This window comes from Balaenoptera musculus, chromosome 19 (genome assembly GCF_009873245.2).
Source record: "Balaenoptera musculus isolate JJ_BM4_2016_0621 chromosome 19, mBalMus1.pri.v3, whole genome shotgun sequence".
Classification (NCBI taxonomy): domain Eukaryota; kingdom Metazoa; phylum Chordata; class Mammalia; order Artiodactyla; family Balaenopteridae; genus Balaenoptera; species Balaenoptera musculus.
In genome coordinates, this window is record NC_045803.1 from 14,637,165 (window position 1) to 14,656,231 (window position 19,067).

The window sequence follows — 19,067 nt, forward strand, 5'->3', positions numbered from 1 at the left end:
TTCTCCCGGCCACGCAGGCCTTGCCTTCTACGCCTCTGTGGTCCCGCCTCACCCAAGACCCGGCCCGGATGGTCCCGGACGCCGCCAGGCGCCCACCTTGTCGTACTTCGAGTGCAGCCAAAGCAGGTAGTAGACGAGGCCCTGATAGACAGCGAGCGAGTTGTCGCTGTGGAAGCCCCAGGGCTCCAAGACGCGCGGCGGCTGCGCCCGGTAGCGCTCCTGGCGCGTGTAGATCTGCGGGTTGGGCAGGTCCCGCAGACGCATCACCGTGAAGGGGCAGAAGTTGGTGAAGGAGAGCGTCAGGTGGCTCCTGAGCGGCGGTAGTGGAGGACGGCGGCTGACTCTTCCGTGCGCGCACCGGGAGCCTCCGCAGGCCCCCTTACCACCCCTGCGCTGCTGACTACCCAAGGCTAATCCATCCCTGCCCTTCCTCCTCAGCCCCAGCCCCTGGTGCCCCTGCACACGTTCACGTGGTCGGCCCTCGGCCGCACAGGCCAGAGTCCTGGACCTCATCCTAGACTCGCCCCCGCCCCCTCCACAGTACTCAGCCTCCAAAGTGTCCTCCCGCCCCCCCCCCCCCCCCCCCGCTGCCTCCCTGGGCTCCTCTGCAGGTGAGCAGAAGAATCACTGCTGAACACAGTAAAATCTGAGCATGGAGCCCCTCCCCTTAGTCCCATCGTGGTTCCCCAGGCCCCTCAAGATGAAGTCCAAGTTCCTCCCTGTGACCACCAGTCTCACCTTGTCCACCCCGCCACCACTGCACTCTAGCAGCACCGCACTCTCTCAGTTCTTTGATCAGCCAATCTCCTTTCCTCCCGGGGGCCTTGGCACATGTGGTTCCCCCTGTCTGGAACACCCTGCTCCATGCTATCACCTGGTCAATTCTTCCTCACCCTTCAGGTCACAGCCCATGCACCTCTTCCTCCTTGAAGCCCTCCCTGATGCACCCTGTCCCCAGGCTGGGTCAGACCCCTCCTTTGAGCCCAGCGGTTGTCACTGGGGATGGCTTGGTCTCCACCCCACCCCCATCCCCCGAATGGGAGCTTCCCACAGGCAGCGCCTAAGGCTCTGACTGCTGCTGTGGTCCAGTATCTTCTCACCCTTGCCGCTCCAAGAGGTAGTCGTTGCTGATCTGCTGGTACATCAGAAGCTGCTCCACAGGCACAAGCCTCTTGATGAGCCTGCCCTGCTGGTGGTCTATAAGGTACACCAGCTGCAGCGAGAAGGCAGGGCCACATGAGCAGGTGTCAGCCGCCCTGCAGCTTCCCCATGTCTCCCCCATGTCTTCCCCATAGCCCCCTGCTTAGCACCTGGTACAGTTTGTTGTCTTCGTAGAAGAGGGTGACCATGGTCTCATTGGGGGCGTAGAGAGAGGACTGCTGCATCACCTGTAGGCTGACGTGCACCTCCCAGCCCCTGGACGGGAACAGCTTGTACACCTGGTAGCTACCCTCCAGGAGGTACCAGATCTGGGGGTGAGACAGCCGGGTGTGTGTGTGAGGGCCATGGGCCCTGTGACCCCCACCTCTCGCTCTGCCGAGTGTGAGGGCCCCATTCCCTGAGGGGTGAAGCGTGGGAGCTCACCTCCAGCTGGGATCGGGTAAGCCATTTCTCTACTCCCCAGACCCAAACACCTCTGCTTACAGCCCTCACTTGCCATGATAAATTTCTTCAGTGTTTTAGTCTGCTTGAGTTTCTATTACTTGCAATGTAACCATTCCTAATATATACACCCCCTGGAGGCCTGGGATCCGAGGAATGAGCCCTCGTTTTTCCTTCTCACTCTTTGCACCCTCCATGGTCTCACCATCCCCTTGGCCTCAGTTTCCCATCTCTGCACTATTGCCCACCGTCTCATCCCCCAACACATTTTGCTCTAGATCTCACCTCCTCCTTAGCTTCAACCTGGAGGATCCCCTCCAGCCTCCAGCATGTCCCCCCTCCACGTGGCCTCCTCTGTGAAGCCCTCGCTGACACACACACCCCTAGACCGGGTCTGAACTTCCATAGGTGCTGTTTTCCGCATTGCAGCCCTGGCTACTCTGAACCTTCACAGTCTGGGAATGAGTCCATCTTCCCAACTGTACTGGGACCCTGTGAGGGCAGGGCCCAGCACTGATTCATTGGCCACTGTGTCTCCAGCACTGGATCAGGCATACGGTAAGTCCTCAATATTTATGAACTGAACTGCACGATGGAATGAAAGAGGACCCCCTCTGGAAATCACATCATGACTCTGAGCACAGGTTTTTCACTCTGCAGAGTGACTTTGGAAAGGTACTTATCCTTTTTGAGTTTGCGGGTTCTCAGCTATAAATGGAGCTTTCGTTGCCCTTCCCCCGGGTCCCTGAGGACGTTCCCTCTCCTGGGCCCCTTCACCCTGACAGGGGAAGAAGGGAAACCCTTGGGATTTGGGGGTGGGCAGAAAGGAAGTGGTGAGAGGGGCAGGGCAGCCCACCTCCTCAGTCTCTGTGACAATAGCCGTGTCCCCATAGAACGAGTTGACCAGGTACTTGATGGACAGCTCCTTGGGGAAGTCCGCCAGGTAGATGAAGTTTTCACTGTTATAGCTGCAGGGGCAGAGGTGGGAGGTAGGGGCACCAGGCAAGGCCCTGGGGAATATCTGCTTCCCCAGCTAGGCCTGACACGACGCAGGAACCACCTACTCAGTTCTCCACCAGCCTTGTGAGAACACACAAAGGAGGCCTGGGACTCTAGTTTCTGCCCCCCACTCCAAACCCTCTGGCTGACCTGCCCATCAGTAAACAGGAAGGTTCAACCAAACTGGCAGTTTGCCAACAGCCCATAGAGTTGGCTCTGGGACCCCTGGATTCCTGAGGGGTGAAAAGCATCCTTACCTTTCCCCAGACAATGCCCTTCTATTGCTCACATAGGTTAGGTCCTCATATCAGGTTTCATCTAAGAAAGGGCTCCCAGCTTTAAAATATCAGCTTCCCCCATCCCATCTCTGCCCACCCCAGCCCATTTTTCCCCCATCACAGTCCTGATAACTTCTGGACTTGGGCATACTCTGAAAACTTGGTGACTTCATAAAGGACCCCCACCCTAGTGGGGTTGGGGAGGCCAACTTGTACCCGGCCCCATACCTCTGCAGGAGGAAGTTGCCCCAGATGAACAGCAGGTTGTTATACGGGTTGTAGGACATGCCCTTGGGTACCATCGGGAAGTTGGTGTAAGACTCTGTCCCTAGGATCATCAGGAACTCCAGGCCTCGAGCTGGCAGGGGCAGAGGCAGAGTGGACACAGCAGTGAGATGGGGTCACTTGGGCCCCTCCTAGCCCCCCCCCCAACTTTTTCAGCCCCCTCTGCCCTCCCCTCCTACCGTCAGGGATGAATTCCGGGATGGTGTAGAGGACAACCAGGTAATCACTGACTACAGGTGGGGAAAACACAGCAAAAATCTCCTGAGGCCCTGAGCTTTCAAGACCTGAAACTGAGCAGGTCCCCAGCTCCCCAACCCCTCCCAAAACCCTCCAATAGCTTCCCATTTGGGCCCATTAATCTTTAGAATTTCTTTATGTGAATTATAAAAAGACACTTCCTCTGAGAGGATACAGTCCTGTTAGGGCAGAGGACTTGCCTCCTCTGACTCCTTGGCTGGGGAGTGCCAGGCATAGTCTAAACAGCTGTACACGGCAGCCCTATTCTCACTTCATCAAATCAAATCAAATCTCCTTATTGTGAGCCACAAGGCCCTTCCAGGTCTGGCGTCTGCCCACGTCTCCAATCTCTCTCCTCCCCTTTCCCCTCTGTTGTAGTCTCACTGACTTCCTCTCAGGTTCTTCAGCCCAGACGGCCTGTTCTCCACCACTGCCCCTTACCTAGCAGTGGCATGAGCAACATTTCCTTCCAGCTGTCTGCTGGGCACAGATCGCAAAGGATGGGCCCACAGTTCACACTCCAAGCTCCTGCCCCTTCCCGCTCAGCCCCGCCGCCCGTGGCGCCCCATTTACCCAGGTCATAGCTGACCACCTGGAAATACTTCCTGGTGGAGGGGTCTTCGATCTCCACCAGCAGCAGTAGATTGTAGTCACCAGCAATGAATACGGCCCAGGTTATGGAGCAGTTGACAACTGGTAGGGAAGGCAGAAGTCCAGAGCAGCCCCCAGATCCCGTCCTTCTCTATGGTCTCTGTGACCGCCACATCTATCCCAGTGACTCTCCACCCATCCCCAAGAAATTGCCCATCCTGTCCTGTGACCTCTCCCACCCTCCCCTGCTCTCCCACACCTTCGATTCCCCCTCAACCCCCCAAACCCACCCCACCCCCTGCCCACTGCAGACCCATCTGGGACCTGGGTACCTAGTATCCCATTGCACACGGACCGCTGCCTGGGCAGCAACTCGAAGGACACGCGGCCATCTGCAGAGCAGGGCAGGTCAAAGCTCAGGCCCTTCCCAGCCCGTCTGGCACCCCACCACACCGGCTCTCCAATTATGCCTGTGCCTCCTTCTTAGTCCCAGGATTCTCTGGGGCAGCTCTCACCCAACTGGCCTTTCAGTCATTCACAACTGGCCTATCAGAATATGTCTGCCTGGACTTCCCTGGTGGCGCAGTGGTTAAAAATCCACCTGCCAATGCAGGGGACACGGGTTCGAGCCCTGGTCTGGGAAGATCCCACATGCCACTGAGCAACTAAGCCCATGCGCCACAACTACTGAGCCTGCACTCTAGAGCCCACGAGCCGCAACTACTGAGCCTGCGCGCCACAACTACTGAGCCCACACGCCACAACTACTGAAGCCTGCGTGCCTAGAGCCCCTGCTCCACAACAAGAGAAGCCACCACAATGAGAAGCCTGCGCACCGCAACGAAGAGTAGCCCCCACTCGCAACTAGAGAAAACCCACGTGCAGGAACGAAGACGCAACACAGCCAAGAATAAATAAATAAATAAATAAATTATTCAAAAAAGTTTTAAAAAAAGAGAATATGTCTGTCTCTGGTCACAATAATTGGCTCAGGTCTGAGCATGTGACCCAGAATGGGCCAATCAGAGTGCACCCTGAGATTTGTGCTAGAGCCAGTGGGGAAGAGTCCACTCTCACTCTCTCAGGGTGACTCAGACTGGTGGGAGATGTGAGCCTCAAGTTCCTGGAGGCCATCTCTAACCCTCGTGAGGGGAGTATCTACCTGAAAATGAAGCCAAATCACAGGGCTAATAATGATAAACCCTTGAATAGTACCATGTCCCTAGCACTCTCCTAAGACCCTTATATATGTCAACTTATTTAATCTTTATATCAATACGATGAGGCAGGTACTAGTACTATCAGCCCCATTTTGCAAATGAGGATATGAGACCAAAAAGAGAGGTTAAGTCACCTATCCAAAGCCGCAGGTGACTTGAGTTGGGTGTGTTAGAGCAGTCTCTCTCCAGAACCCATGCTATAATCCCTATGCTATACTACCTTGCCAAGAGATAGAGTCCTGAGGATATACCCTGTAAGCCCCTGAATCCAGCTATGCCTGACGTTGGATCCTGGTCTTCTCATTTATATGTCTACAAATTTTTTATGCTTAGATGATTAAAAAAATTTTTTTTGGCCATACCGTGCAGTATGTGAAGATCTTATTTCCCCAACCAGGGATCGAACCTGCACCCCCTGCAGTGGAAGCCCGGAGTCTTAACCACTGGACTGCCAGGGAAGTCCCTGCTTAAGTGATTTTTGAATTGGGCTTCTGCCCTTTGAAACCAAACACACTGTGAAAGATACATAACACACCCCAAGCCCTGCCCCTACAAAGGCATAAACCCATATCGACTCACAGGGAGAACCTCCAGCCTGGGACCCCTCCTAAAGGAATATGGTGAGGGGTGAGGGCCTGGAGTCAGAATTCTTAGACGTGAGAGGGTACGGAGAGGTCTCTTGGGCTGTTGGAGACCCCCAAACTTACCTGTGATGGTCCCAAAGTGGACGTAACCTTCGTGCTTGCCAGTGGTGAGGGCCATGACATACTCGGAGCCATTGCTATGGAAATGCACAGGGCACAACTTCTTGATGCACTCGTTAGCCAGGACACGAACCCATCTCTCTGTGGGGGCCAGCACAGACATTTAAGCCTGGGACCTGGGCCCCCATCCACATTTCCCAGGCCTTAATGAGCCTGTTATCTGTCTTCTCCCACTGGAGTGACAGTTCAGTGTGGCGTCTGAGGGCCCCTTGGTATAAGGCCCCAACTGCCTTTGAGAAAATCCCCCCAGCCCTGCTCACACTCTGTCCACAAGGTTCAGATTGGGCTGACCCCACTCTTCTATTCCACTGGCCAGAGGATGGGTTCTGAGCTGGGCATGTGACCAAGCTGGGCAAATCAGAGACAGTTCTCAGCTTGCAACCACTAACAAAGAGATATTCTTTCCTGCCCCCCACCCCCACCCCCAGCATAAAAGCCTGCAGTTGCTGGATGGAGTGGGGCAGTAGTACCACAAAGATGGGCCTAACAGCTGCAGTGAGCCCCTAGATCCAACTGTGCCTGAAAACAACATGCTCCTGAGTTTTCCAGCTATCTAAGCCAATAAACACCCATCTTTGACTTAAATCTCTTTTAACTTAGTCCTTCCCACTGTCAAAGTGCCCTAAGAAAGAAAGGGAGAATAATAGAGCTGTTGGAAACACTAACTAACGAAATATGGGTTACAGTACAAGTTTCTGTGACTCTATAAGTTGACATCTTTCATTTAGATAGGGCAGGGGCAGAAAGTGAGAAGAACTAGGGCTTTGGTATCATTTAACAGATGAGGCTGAATCAAAAGTCTCTGTATTTCCCCTCTGATCAATCTCCCTCATGGCACTGCCTCTCCAACGGCCCATCTCTGTTTCTCTCTTTGTATGTCTTTCTTTCTGACTCTCTGCCACTCTCCAGCCCCCCACATTTCTCGCTTGGTATGCATCTCTCTCCATTTTGCCTTTCTCTCTCTGCACGTCTGTGTGTGAGTGCACGTGCACCGTGTGTCTTTCTCTCTGCTCCCTCCCTTCACTCTCACACCTCTCTCTGCCCTTAGTCGGTTCACAACTCCTGGGAAGGTCTGGATGAAAGCCTCACCCCAGCATATAGAGGGTAGGAGGAGGCCACTGCAGGGTGGGCAGCGATGCTTCAGGAGCTTGGGAAGTCCCAACATCCCCCTCCCCACTCACGGCAATTCCATTCCCAGGCGCCTCCAGTGATGGATTCACTGAGGCGCCCTCCCTGGGGCTCCAACAGGCAGGTCCCCTTGCCTAAGATGCCAAGGACACCCGGGTATGTGACCCGGCCAGGGGCCCCTCACCGCTGCCACGGTTGCTTTCGTGGAGTGTGGTATAGGTGCCCGTGAAATAGTAGATGAGCTGGTTCTGCCGAATGAAGAGGGTGCTCTCGGTGGCGATGGCATCGAAGATGGTAGCAGTGAAGCTGGCCTGGGGGCAGTAGAAGGAGCCTACCCAGCAACTGTCAATGCTCAACTGCAACGGAGTAGAGCCAGTGGTAGGCAGGTGGCCTTGGTCTCAGCCCCTGTGTCCTCCCTTGCCTCGAGGCACCAGCTCTGACAACTGCTTGGAATGAACACATGCGGCTGCCCCCAGGGTCCCCTCCCTGCTCACGCTGCAGCAGCATCTTGGTGGCCAAACTTCCCCAGCAAACTTCCCCTGCAAGCAGGTGACCCAGGCCAGAGCCAGTTGGGGCTTTCTGTGCTCCCTAGAGTTGGGCAGTACACAGCATACTCAACGGTGCTCAGCAGACCTGGTTCCCCAGGCCACAGTCAGGGTTGTACTCATGTGGATCCAAAAGATCCCAAGCTTGGCCCAAGGCACACTTTTAATAATCCTGTTCTATCGTGAACACAATTTGGCTGCCAGGCTGACACCATCTGAACTTACGAACGATCACTAGCACTGGCAATATCACTAACAGTGGGAAAGCACCACCAATGAAGGGCCTAAAAGATTGAGTCTACCCAGGATTGAACCGGGCCCCCTGCAGTGGAAGCGTGGAGTCCTAACCACCGGACCGCCAGGGAATTCCCGTTTTTTTTTTTTTTTGAATCTAAGTTTAACCAAGCTTCTAGAGCTCACTACCAGTTTATAGGCAACATAGGTTGTTATGAACAGAATTTATATGTTGAAGCCCTAGCCCTCATCATGACTGTACTTGGGCCTTTAAGGAGATAATTAAGGTTCAACAAGGTCATAAGGGTGGGGCCCTAATCCTATTGGACTGGTGTCCTTATAAAAAGAGAAAGAGACACCAGAGATCTCTCTCTCTCTCCACTCATGCCCACAGAGAAAAGGCCATGTGAGGACACAGTGAGAAGGTACTTTCTGCAAGCCCAGGAGAGAAACCAACCCTGCTGACACCTTGATCTTGGACTTCCAGCCTCCAGAACTATGAGAATATAAATTTCTGTTGTTTAAGCCACCCAGTCTATGGTATTTTATTATGGCGACCTGAGCAGACTAATACATAGGGTCAGAGGAACAAGTTTTAATCGATTCTGTGAAGAAGCAAACAGCCAAATTCTATGGGACAAAAGGCCTGGTTTCTTAAATTGCCTGAAAAAAAGGTAGAGTATTAAGAGACGTAACAACCAAATGCAATGTGTGGGTCCTGATTCAAACAAATCAACTGTAAAACATATTTTTAGATCATTGGGGAAAATTGACTATGACCGGGTTAGATGCTATTAAGGGGTTACTGTTAATTTTGCTGGGCATTATAATGGCATTGTGGTTTTATTTCTTAAAAGTTCTCATGTGTTAGAGACACTTCCTCAGTTATTTCCAGAATTTACAGGTGAATGGTATGATGGCTGGAATTTTCTTTAAAACATTCCAGGAAAAAAAAAAAAAATAGTGGGATCAAAAAAAAAAAAAAAAAGGCAAAATGTTAATTATTGAAGCTGGGTTCATTATACAATTCTCTACTTTTGTGTTTGATTGAAATTTTCCACTAAAAAGTGGAATTTTTCACTAACTTTTCCAATAAAAAGCATATATCAAAGTAACACTCTAAGTTCTGCTGCTGAGGGAAATTTCATCAAGTTAAGGGTAACATGTACATTCTCACTTCCCTACCCTATTCAGCACATAAGAGATTTCTACAGACCACAGACATTGTTGCTGTGCCTGGTGAAACTAACCTGTACCCTCTCAATATGTCATTTTGATCGGTTGTCATACTTAATCTATTGCCCTGTTAATATTTAAAGTTCTGCCTCTGTTTTCTGGAAGAAATACTTGGAAATTTTCTTTGTTAAACCAGAAGAGGATCATCACATCTCCCTTCTCCCACATACATGAGAAAAAGAAAAGCTATGAGTCAGCTGGATTTCTTATTTGAGCAGAGCTTGAGAGTTCTGACTCATTTAACTCAAAAAAAAAGCAGCATGGTGGGTGTCTCTGGCCACAATGATTGAGTCAAGGTGAGCAAATGGTGAGCCACACCAAGTGAAAGGAATCTTGGGATTTGGGGGTTAGAGGGTAATGGGAAAGATCTTTCCCACTGGATGTGGGCCTGAGATGCAGCCTTTGCAATTCCAAGTACAGAGATGTTTGAGTATAAAGTCAATACAGAGGAACCAGGTCCGAGAGATGGAGAGAGAGCAACTCAGTCTTGGTGACATTGTTTGAAATCCTGGGTCAAGCTGGACCTGAAGTCCTGAATTTTTCGGTTACACAAGCTTACAAATTTCCTCTTCCATTTTTGGCAGGTGGCTAGTTGGGCTCCCAAATTCCTTTCTCCCATATTCTTTGGTAATTGAGTTTTAGCAGGGCATGTGCCACCCAGACGGAAATTATACTTCCCAGCCTCCTTTGCAGTTGGATGTAGCCAAGTAACTAATTCCTCAGTAATGGAATGTGAGTGGAAGTGAAACTTGCTGAAGAGAAAATAGCTTGCCCTTCACTTCTGCTCCTTCTCCTTCCCAATTGGCTGGAATATGGACATAGGCATGACCCAGCTCTGATCACACTGATGAGATCAACACCTGGGGCCTAGAGGATGGTGAAGCAGGAAAATAGAAGGGACGGGGGTTTCTCACTTCTGAACTGTTCGGGGAATGAGCAATAGTGACTATTTAAGCTACTCTCTCTCAGGAGCCTCTTTGTTACAGGTTTTTTTTTTTTTGGCCACGCAACTTGAGGGATGTTCCCTGACCAGGGATTGAGCCCAGGCCGTGGCACTGAAAGCCCAGAATCCAAACCACTAGGCTACCAGGGAACTCCTTTTACAGCATCTAAACCTGACCAACTCAGGGCGGAAGAGAGCTGAGTAGGGGGAGGATTCCTATGGGACCCTAGGAGCAGTCTAGAAGGGAGTGGTGAGGTGAAACAAGAGGAAGGAAAACAGAGAGGAGACAACAATATGGGAAAAATCCCTATGATTAAAGAATGAGAATAAGTAGGCTTTGATTTTGGAGTGATGGAAACTTTTTGGAAACAGAGTTGGTGGTTGCACAATATCAAATGTACTCAATGGCACTAAATTGTTCACTTTAAAGTGGTGAATTTTAGGTACTTTCTTGGCGGTCCAGTGGTTGGGACTTCGCATTCCAGTGCAGGGGGTGTGGGTTCGATCCCTGGTCGGGAAGCTGGAATCCCACGTGCCTCGAGGCCAAAGGGCCAGGGCATGGAACAGAGGCAGTGTTGTAACAAATTCAAAAGAGAGTTTAAAAAAATGGTCCACATCAAAAAAAATCTTAAAAAAAAAAAAAAGTGGTGATTTTATGAGTTTCATCTTGATAAGTTAAAAAAAAAAAGAACAAGGATGACTGAAGTTCAAATAGCACTTTTCATTCTCATGACATAAACCCCCTTCTCTGTCCTCCAAATCTCTTCAGCAGAATCCACATCGGCCACATATTTCCTGTGGGTGTGTTTGGGTCAGGAGCGTGAAAACTGAGCAAGGTCTGGATGACTTGGGCCAAGAGAGCTGACCCAGGACAGGGAGACTGTCTGTAAATGAAATGAGATCAGTAGAAGCCGGAAGTCATAGCCAGAGGGACCTGAGAGAACGTTAATCCACATGGGGTTGTCAGAAATCATGCGCGGGGCTTTCAACCTTAAGGGGAGGAGGCTAAGGCAATCTTTGGGGGTTGCTGTGTGTGCAATTGTTATCTTGGACACAATTAACAGCCAGCATCTTATCCCCTCAACTTGTGGCAAAGCTAGCCTGATTTCACTCTGGGGGAACCATCCTTTCTCTGCCTCGTGTCTCGGCTGCCCTCCTCATTAGGATAGATCTCATGACCTGTGCTAAGCCAGCTGGCACATTCCATTCTTTTGGGACACATGACTGAAGCTGGGCCAATCAGGACCAAGCAAACAAATTTCAGGATTTTTTTTTTTTTTTTTTTTTTTTTTTAAGTTATTTGGGAAACAGATGCTCCCTTTCTCTCTGCCTGGGAGTTGGGATGATATGAATCACATTGAGAATGGAGTTAATCCAGAAGAAGTGGAGCCGAAAGCTGGAGTCCTCATTTGAGCCCTGAATCAAGCCAGGCCTGCAGGCTGAGCTGTGTCTGGGCTTTGCAGTTAGGCACACCTACTAAAGCCATTTCTCTGCTTAAACCAAACTGGTTTGGAGTTCTGCCTACAGCCGCAATTAATTCAAACGTGTTTGTCATTCACACCAAAAGAACCTTGCTTCAGACACTCCTTCCCTGTTCTGGGAATAATATAGGCTCACAATGCTGAATTTGAAACCCTAGGGGCCAGACGAATATCGAAATTCAGAATTTTCCAGTTTAGAAGGTAAGATGGCACATATATACCATCCAAACCCCAGTGGGGTCTGGGGCAACACCTCATAATCAAACTCCTTAATATTTCTGCAGGGCAGCATCTGAATGTTAACACTAAATGGAATGCATAAAGACTAAAAAAAGTAGCCTTTGTTAGCTCAGGTCGGGGTTTCCCAACAAATACATTTTAGCCCTAAACTTGTGAAAATGCCGTTTCAAAGATTTTGGATTTCAGAATTACAAATGGTGGACCTATAAATAATAATAGCTTTGACTCACATAGTGCTCATTCTGTGTCCGGCTGACATTAATTTATATCATCCTCGCAATGATTCTGTGAGGTAAATATAAATATTGTTCCCATTTTACAGATGGGAAATCTGAGGCCCAGGTGAAGTGACTTGCCCAACATCGCACAGCCAGGAGGTGGCAGAACCAGGACTTGAACCCAGGCTGTCTGGTTGCGGTCTTATGTCTTTCATTCATGCTATTTGCCTCTCATCGGTGGTAGGTCTTTGGGGACCTTTCTCTGGCCCCAGGCCCCCCCACCATTTTAGGAGCTGAGGCCTGGCCCACCATCTGCCCTGCATCAACTCACCTCCACGAGAAAGAAGTCCTTGAAGTTTGTGTCAGTCAGCAGGATGGCCTTCTCCTCAGGGATGCCGCCCAGGATGAACACAGGTGTCTGGTCCACAGTGTACCACAGGGGCCTCGACGGGACATTCACAAAGTACCGGGGTATCAGATTGAAGAGCTGCGGGGCAGGGGCAGGAGGACTGCTCAACACCCCCCTCCCTTCCCTCTCCCACGGTTCCGTCTGCTTGCCCCCATCGCCTCTCTGATCTCATCCCCCACCACTCTCCCACTCACCCACTCTCTCCCGGCCACATGGGCCTCCTGCTCCTCAGAGCCTTTGCACAGACTGTTCCCTCTGTATCCCCTAGTAGCCACGTGATTCCCTTTACTCAAATGCCAAGCTTCTCAATTACGCCTTTTTTTTTTTTGGCCACGCTGTGCAGCTTGTGGGGTCTCGTGGGATCTTATTTCCCCAACCAGGGATTGAACTTTGGCCCTCCGAAGTGAAGGCATGGAGTCCTAACCACTGGACTGCCAGGGAATTCCCATCAGTTATGCCTTTCTTGAGCATTCCATTAAACACTGCCGTCCCCTCCTGCACAGACCCAGTTCCCCTCACTCTGAATTCTCTCCAGAGCACTAACCACCTTTTAACCTGCTACAGAATTTACCTGATTTCATGTTTACTGGTTTGCGGTCTGTCTCTCCCACTAGACTGTCAGCTCTAAGAGAGGACAGGGATTTGGGTCTGTGTGTTAACTGTTATGTTCCCATGGTGCCACACTGTGTGCTCAGGAAGTGCCTGCTGAATGAATGAATGAATGAATGCACTGTGGTTAAGAATATGGGTGCAGGAGTCAGGCAGACACAGTTTCAAGTCTCGTTCCATATGTACATGCCGAGAGCCTGTGGACAAATGGCTCCATCCTTTTGGGGCCTCAGTTTTCTCCTCCTTAAGATGGGTATGTGAGAGTACCTTCCCTCACAGGTCACTGTCAAGACCTAATGTGATTGTGCATTTAGCAGGGCATGTCGCCAGGGGACCGGCACACAGTAAATGCTCTGTAAATGGAATCTGCCACTCGTTTGGGAAGAAATCAGGGCCCCAGCCTACTGTCTTTAACCCCCTCTTCTACCCTTGCCACCATCTGGGCCCCCTCACCTCATTTCCCACCGTGAATTGCAGTGTGGTGTCTCGCTGTCTCTCCAGGAAGCCGTTGATATTCACCTGAAACCTGAGGTGGGTGTGGGGCACGCACGGGTGAGGATTCCAGCTCCTGCCACAGCTCACTGCCACCTCCCTGTCCTGTTCCCTCCCTTTGGGCTCCTCCTGTCTTCTTTGGGGATCTGGAAGATTGGGGAGGAAGCCCTTCCCAGAGTCTACCCCCCGCCCCGGGTTTGGGAAAGGGCACCTTTTATTGGGAATGAAGGGCCCCAGGCCGTTGCTGCTAACGTCCACGCGCATGACCACGCTGCCGTTCTTGATGGGCATGGGCGTGTACCAGCTCATGAGACACACTTCCTCTGCATTACACCTCTCTGCTGGCAGGCAGGGGGTACTGAGGCTGCTGGGGCCTTCCAGTAGCAAGCCCCCCAGACCACTGGGATCCCCCTGCAACTCCCCACGCCCCCCCCTCAGCCATGGACCCCACTGGGGCCTCTGTGTGGTCCCATCTAGGCCAAGGAACCTGCTGAGGCCTCCCCGGGCCCCCCTCCAGGTCAGACACCTCTGTGAGGCCCCCAACAAACCCACACGCCCACCAGGTCATAGGCCCCTTTGATGGTCCCAGCCTCCCCTCAAGGTCACGAACCCTGCTGAGGTCCCTGGCAGTGCCCCCACATGCCCGCCGTGCTATGACCCCTCCAGGAGCCCTCCAGGCCCACCTCTGCTGCGGAAGGGGGCTGCCTCCATCTGGATCTGCAGCTGCTCTATCTTCCAGCGATGGAAGTTGACTGGGGACTGGAAGGTGACCAGCACCACCGGCTTCAGCCCCGTCAGGTGGCCCTTGCGGACCAGGGCCTCAGAGGACTGAGGGCGAGATGGCCCCACAAGTGTGTCCTTAAGATAGCCTGTGGGTCCCGCTGCCTTGACCTCACCTTTACTAGCCTGTCTTCTTCCTGGTGCTGGGTCAGGAGAACAGACTCTCCACTGAGGGAAGGTCAGAGAACATGGTCTAGGGTTGGGGCTGGGGCAGGGGATGGGCCAGGCTAGGAGACGGGCAGAAGTGCTTTGGGCTGTGGAGGGAGTCAGGAGGCCTTCCTGGAGGAGGCGAGTCCAGAGCAAGGTCCTCAGACAGAATTTGGATGTAGGGAATGCATGGGGAAGGACAGCATGGGATAAGCAAAAACGTAAAGGTGGGAGTGCCTGGCACCCACGATACTAGCAGCCTCTTCCCTCACTTCAGGGATTTCAAGTCCCACTCTTGAGGCTTCTACCCCACCCCCTACCCAGAGAAATTAGAGTCTCTGCCACCGCCACCAGGTTTGTGGGCTGGGGCCTGGGGCTGAGGGTGGGATGGGGCAGTTAGACAGAAAGGAACTGGGGAAGAGGGTGACGGGGCAGCCAGGGACAACCTCCCAGAGATGCCAGGATCCTGGCTGGGCTAAGAAAGGAGGGCAGGGCTTAGAGCGGAGATGGAAGGAGGAAGATAGGTGTTCTAGGGTATAGAACAGCATTAATTTTTTTTTTTTTTTTTGGCCACACCGTGCAGCATGCAGGATCTTAGTTCCCCAACCAGGGATTGAACCCGTGCCCCCTGCATTGGGAGGGCCCACTGGACCACCAGGGAAGTCCCTAGAACAGCACTAGCAAAGGCTTGGAGGCACCCCCAAGAGACAGCTGTGCTCAAGCCACTGTGGGCAGGGGTGTGGGGGCAGCTGTGAGATGCGGGCGGGAGATTTAACGGGTCTGACCCCTTTTGCACAGGCCTTCATCCTGAGGAATGCCTAGGCCAAGGCCCTTTCAATCCTGCCCCCTACACCGGCCCCAGCCCTGCCTCAGGGTTTCCAATCACAGGGTAGCAGGTGCTGGTGGGCGGGGACCTCCTCCCCGTCAGGGCTACCGTGGCCATGACCACCCTGGTCCTGTCCACCCTCCACTCCTGCCCGGACTGAGCATCAGCCCCCTCCCTGTCTCCTTGCTCCTGCCCTGCCCCCCATTCAGCCCGTGAACACCTGAGTCCCATCACATCCCTCCTCTGCTCAGAACCTTCTCATGGCTCCACCTCACTCAGGGGGAAAGCCAGGTCCTCACTACCTCCTCCCACTCTCCCCCTCGCTCACTCTCCTCCAGCCACACAGGCCTCTGGTCGGCTCCTCATACACACTGGCTTCCGTCCTGGCTGTTCCCTCAGCCCAGATGTTTCCCCCAGTTCTCCGCATGTGTGTCCCATTTCATCATTCCACGCTCTGCTCAAGCTTTTCAGAGACCTTCCCCAACCACCAAAGCTAACACCCTCCTTTCTGACATATCACCTCATTTTATTTTCATCTTTGCACTGATTACTGTAATAAATTATTTTATGTATTTACTTGCCAATTGTCTGTTTCCCTGGTGGGCTGCATCCAGAAGAAAAACCTGGCCACGTTGTTTATCATTGTACCGCCTTCCCCACCCCATTGTGAAAAAAAAAAAAAAAGAGGATCTGACTCAGAGCAGGTGTTGCATGAACAGATAAAGGAATTATTATCACGCTTTCACAGATAAGGAGCGAAGGCTCATGGAGTAAACTCTCTGCCCAGGGTCACACTCTAGAAACTTGTTGCTAGCATTCACTGAGTCCTGTCTATGAACCAGGCACTGTGCTAAGTGCTTCACACTTATTTAATCATTTTATGAAGTGGGTATGATCATTATTGTACCCTTGTTAAGGATGAGGAAACTTTGGTACAGAGAAGTTAAGTAACTTGCCTGAGATCACACAGCTATTATGTAGCAGAGCTGGGATTTGAAGCCAGGCAGCCTGGCTCCAGAGCCCAAAGGATTCACTATCATGCTATACTTCCTCCAAGTAATGTTAGTTAATGGCAGATTCAAACCCAGGTCTGTAGCCCCCAGAACTTCAGTTCTAGACCACAACATTCTACTGTCCTCAGAAAGCTTACTTGAGCCAAAACAGTCTTAAAGAAGAACAAAGTTGGAGGACTCAAACTTCCCAACTTGAAAACTTAATACAAAACTACAGTGATCAAGACTGTGTGGTACTGGCATATGGACAGACATATAGAGCAATGGAACAGAATTATACCCAGAAATAAACCCTTATATTTATGGTCAATTGATTTTTGACAAGGGTGCCAAGACAATTCAATGAGGAAAGAATAATCTTTTCAACAAATGGTACTGGCATAACTGGATATTCACATGTAAAAGTTGGACCCCTACCTCACACCATATACAAAAACTAACTCAAAATGGATCATAGGCCTACACGTAAGAGCTAAAACAAACAAACAAACAAAAAAACTCTTAGAAGAAAACACGGAAGTAAATTTTCGTGACTTTGGTTAGGTAAAGCCTTTTTAGACAACACCAAAAGCATCAGCAACAAATGAAAAAACCTGATAAATTGGACTTTATCAAAATTAAAAACTTTGGTGCTATTGTATGACATGTGAATTATATCTCAATAAACATAAAGCTTTTGTGCTTTAAAGGACATCACCAAGATAGTGAAAAGACGTGGAATGTGAAAAATATTTACAAATTATATATCTGATAAGGAACTAGTATCCAGTATATAAAAAGAAATTTTACAATGCAACAGTAGAAAGACAAATAACCCAGTTTTTAAATGGGCAAAGGAGCTGAAAAGACGTTTCTCCAAAGAAGATAAATGGTCAACGAGCATATGAAAAGATGTTCAACATCATTAGTTATGAGGCAAATGCAAGTCAAAACCACACTGAGATACCATTTCACACATACTAGATGGCTATAATCAAAAAGATGAACAAGAGCAAGTGAGGATATAGAAAAACTGGACCCCTCATACATTGTTGATGGGAATATAAAATGATGTGTAGCTGCTTTGGAAAACAGGCTGGCAGTTCCTCAGAAGAGAAACAGAGTTAACATATGACCCAGCAATTCCTTTCCTAGGTATATAGTGAAGAGAACTGAAAACAGATGTTTACACAAAAACTTGTACAGACATGTTCACAGCAGCATTATTCATAATATCCCCCCTCAAAAGTGGAAATAACCCAATTGTCCATCAATTAATGAATGGATAAGCAAAATGTAGCACATCCATACAATTGAATATTACTCAGCCATAAAAAGGAAATACTGATGCCTGCTACAACATGGATAAGCCTTGAGAAGAAGTCAGATACAAAAGGCCACATATTGTATGATTCCATTCTTTATATGAAATGTCCAGAATAAGCAAATTCATAGGGGCAAAAAGTAGATTAGTGGTCTCCAGGGGCTGAAGGGATGGGGGTACAGGGTTTCCTCTTGAGGTGATAAAAATGTGCTGGAACAAGATAGTGGTGATGGTTGCACAACTTTGTAAACATACAAAAAACTATTGAACTGTATCCCGCAGCTTGCAGGATCTTATTTCCCCAACCAGGGATCGAACCCGTGTCCCCTGCAGTGGAAGCTCGGAGTCCTAACCACTGAACCGCCAAGGAATTCCCAAACTGTATATTTTAAAATAGTGAATTTATGGTATGTGAATTATATCTTAATTTTTGAAAATTATTTTCTTCACTTTATTGAGGACAGTGTTTTGTTGTTGTTATTTTGTTTTGTTTGGCCGCGATGTGGGGCATGCGAGATCTTAGTTCCCCGACCAGGGATGGAACCCGTGTCCCCTGCAGTGGAAGCGTGGAGTCTTAACCACTGGACCGCCAGGGAAGACCCTATACGTCAATTTTTAAAAACGGAAATAGCTTACTTGAGCACCAACTATGTGCCTCGTGGGATACCGGGAATCTTCTTGAATCTTTAAGGTCCCTAGGGTCTGGTGGTGCCACCGCTATTCAAATGTTAGAGATGGGGAAACTGAGGCCCCAACAGAATGAGCCCACCCCCTCTGCACCCACTCACCTCTCCCTTGCAGGAGTAGTTGATCTTCAGGTAGTAAGGAAAGCCCAGGTATGTCTGCAAGGAGAGGGTGGGCAAATGTCCAGAGCCCAGTGGGGTGCAGGTCCAGGACCTCTCCCGTTTGCCTGACACCAGTCCCCTCACCTCGTCCGGGTCGATGGGCGCGTCCACTAGCAGGCTGAACACTTTGTCCACTGTGTACAAGGGCTCTTGATCGACGAAACGATCGCTCGCGTCCTTCTTGCCTACTGTCTCAAAGTTGTTCAGGACAACCTGCCAGGTGCACTCCTGGGTATTCTTTATCGCCCACAACCCCCACGGTGCCAACAGCACCACCAGCAGTGCCCACAGCGCCTGCAGGACTCGGAGCCTCGGCCACGCAGGGCCAGCAGGGGACATCTCGGGGCAACGGATAACGTGGCTTCAACCTGGAGAATGCGGAGGTCACCAGCTTGCAAGACTGTTCTTGGTAGGCGCCTTCTGAGATCCCGTCTCGCTCCGGTGCTTCGTCCCGTCCCTGCTCCTGGCCCCGCCTCTGCTCCTCACTCCACTCCTACTTTTGCTCCAGGCTCCACCCTTGCTTTTGTTCCCGAACTCGGCCCTGCATTTACTACTACACTTCTGGACCCCGCCTCTGCTACTACTCCAGGTCTCGCCCCTCCTGTTGCTCCTGGCCGTGCCCCTACTCCTGGTTTCGCCCCG

The 19,067-nt window shown here is 50.8% G+C and overlaps 1 protein-coding gene across 1 annotated transcript in view; it reads right to left on the reverse strand.

Annotated features, from left to right (window-relative positions):
- The window catches only part of CATSPERG (cation channel sperm associated auxiliary subunit gamma), a 41,300-nt gene that overhangs the window by 8,256 nt on the left and 13,977 nt on the right, over positions 1–19,067 (reverse strand). The window contains exons 2-17 of the mRNA XM_036833694.1: positions 18,510–18,793; positions 18,369–18,422; positions 14,195–14,339; positions 13,723–13,849; positions 13,473–13,545; positions 12,333–12,488; positions 7,289–7,460; positions 5,920–6,057; positions 4,325–4,384; positions 3,975–4,094; positions 3,344–3,394; positions 3,108–3,237; positions 2,459–2,570; positions 1,311–1,469; positions 1,101–1,213; positions 97–310 (exon numbers count right to left, since the gene is read on the reverse strand). Of these exons, the coding sequence (XP_036689589.1) occupies positions 97–310; positions 1,101–1,213; positions 1,311–1,469; positions 2,459–2,570; positions 3,108–3,237; positions 3,344–3,394; positions 3,975–4,094; positions 4,325–4,384; positions 5,920–6,057; positions 7,289–7,460; positions 12,333–12,488; positions 13,473–13,545; positions 13,723–13,849; positions 14,195–14,339; positions 18,369–18,422; positions 18,510–18,764 (2,079 nt within the window). The 5' untranslated portion in view covers positions 18,765–18,793. The remainder of the gene's footprint in view (positions 1–96; positions 311–1,100; positions 1,214–1,310; positions 1,470–2,458; positions 2,571–3,107; positions 3,238–3,343; positions 3,395–3,974; positions 4,095–4,324; positions 4,385–5,919; positions 6,058–7,288; positions 7,461–12,332; positions 12,489–13,472; positions 13,546–13,722; positions 13,850–14,194; positions 14,340–18,368; positions 18,423–18,509; positions 18,794–19,067) is intronic.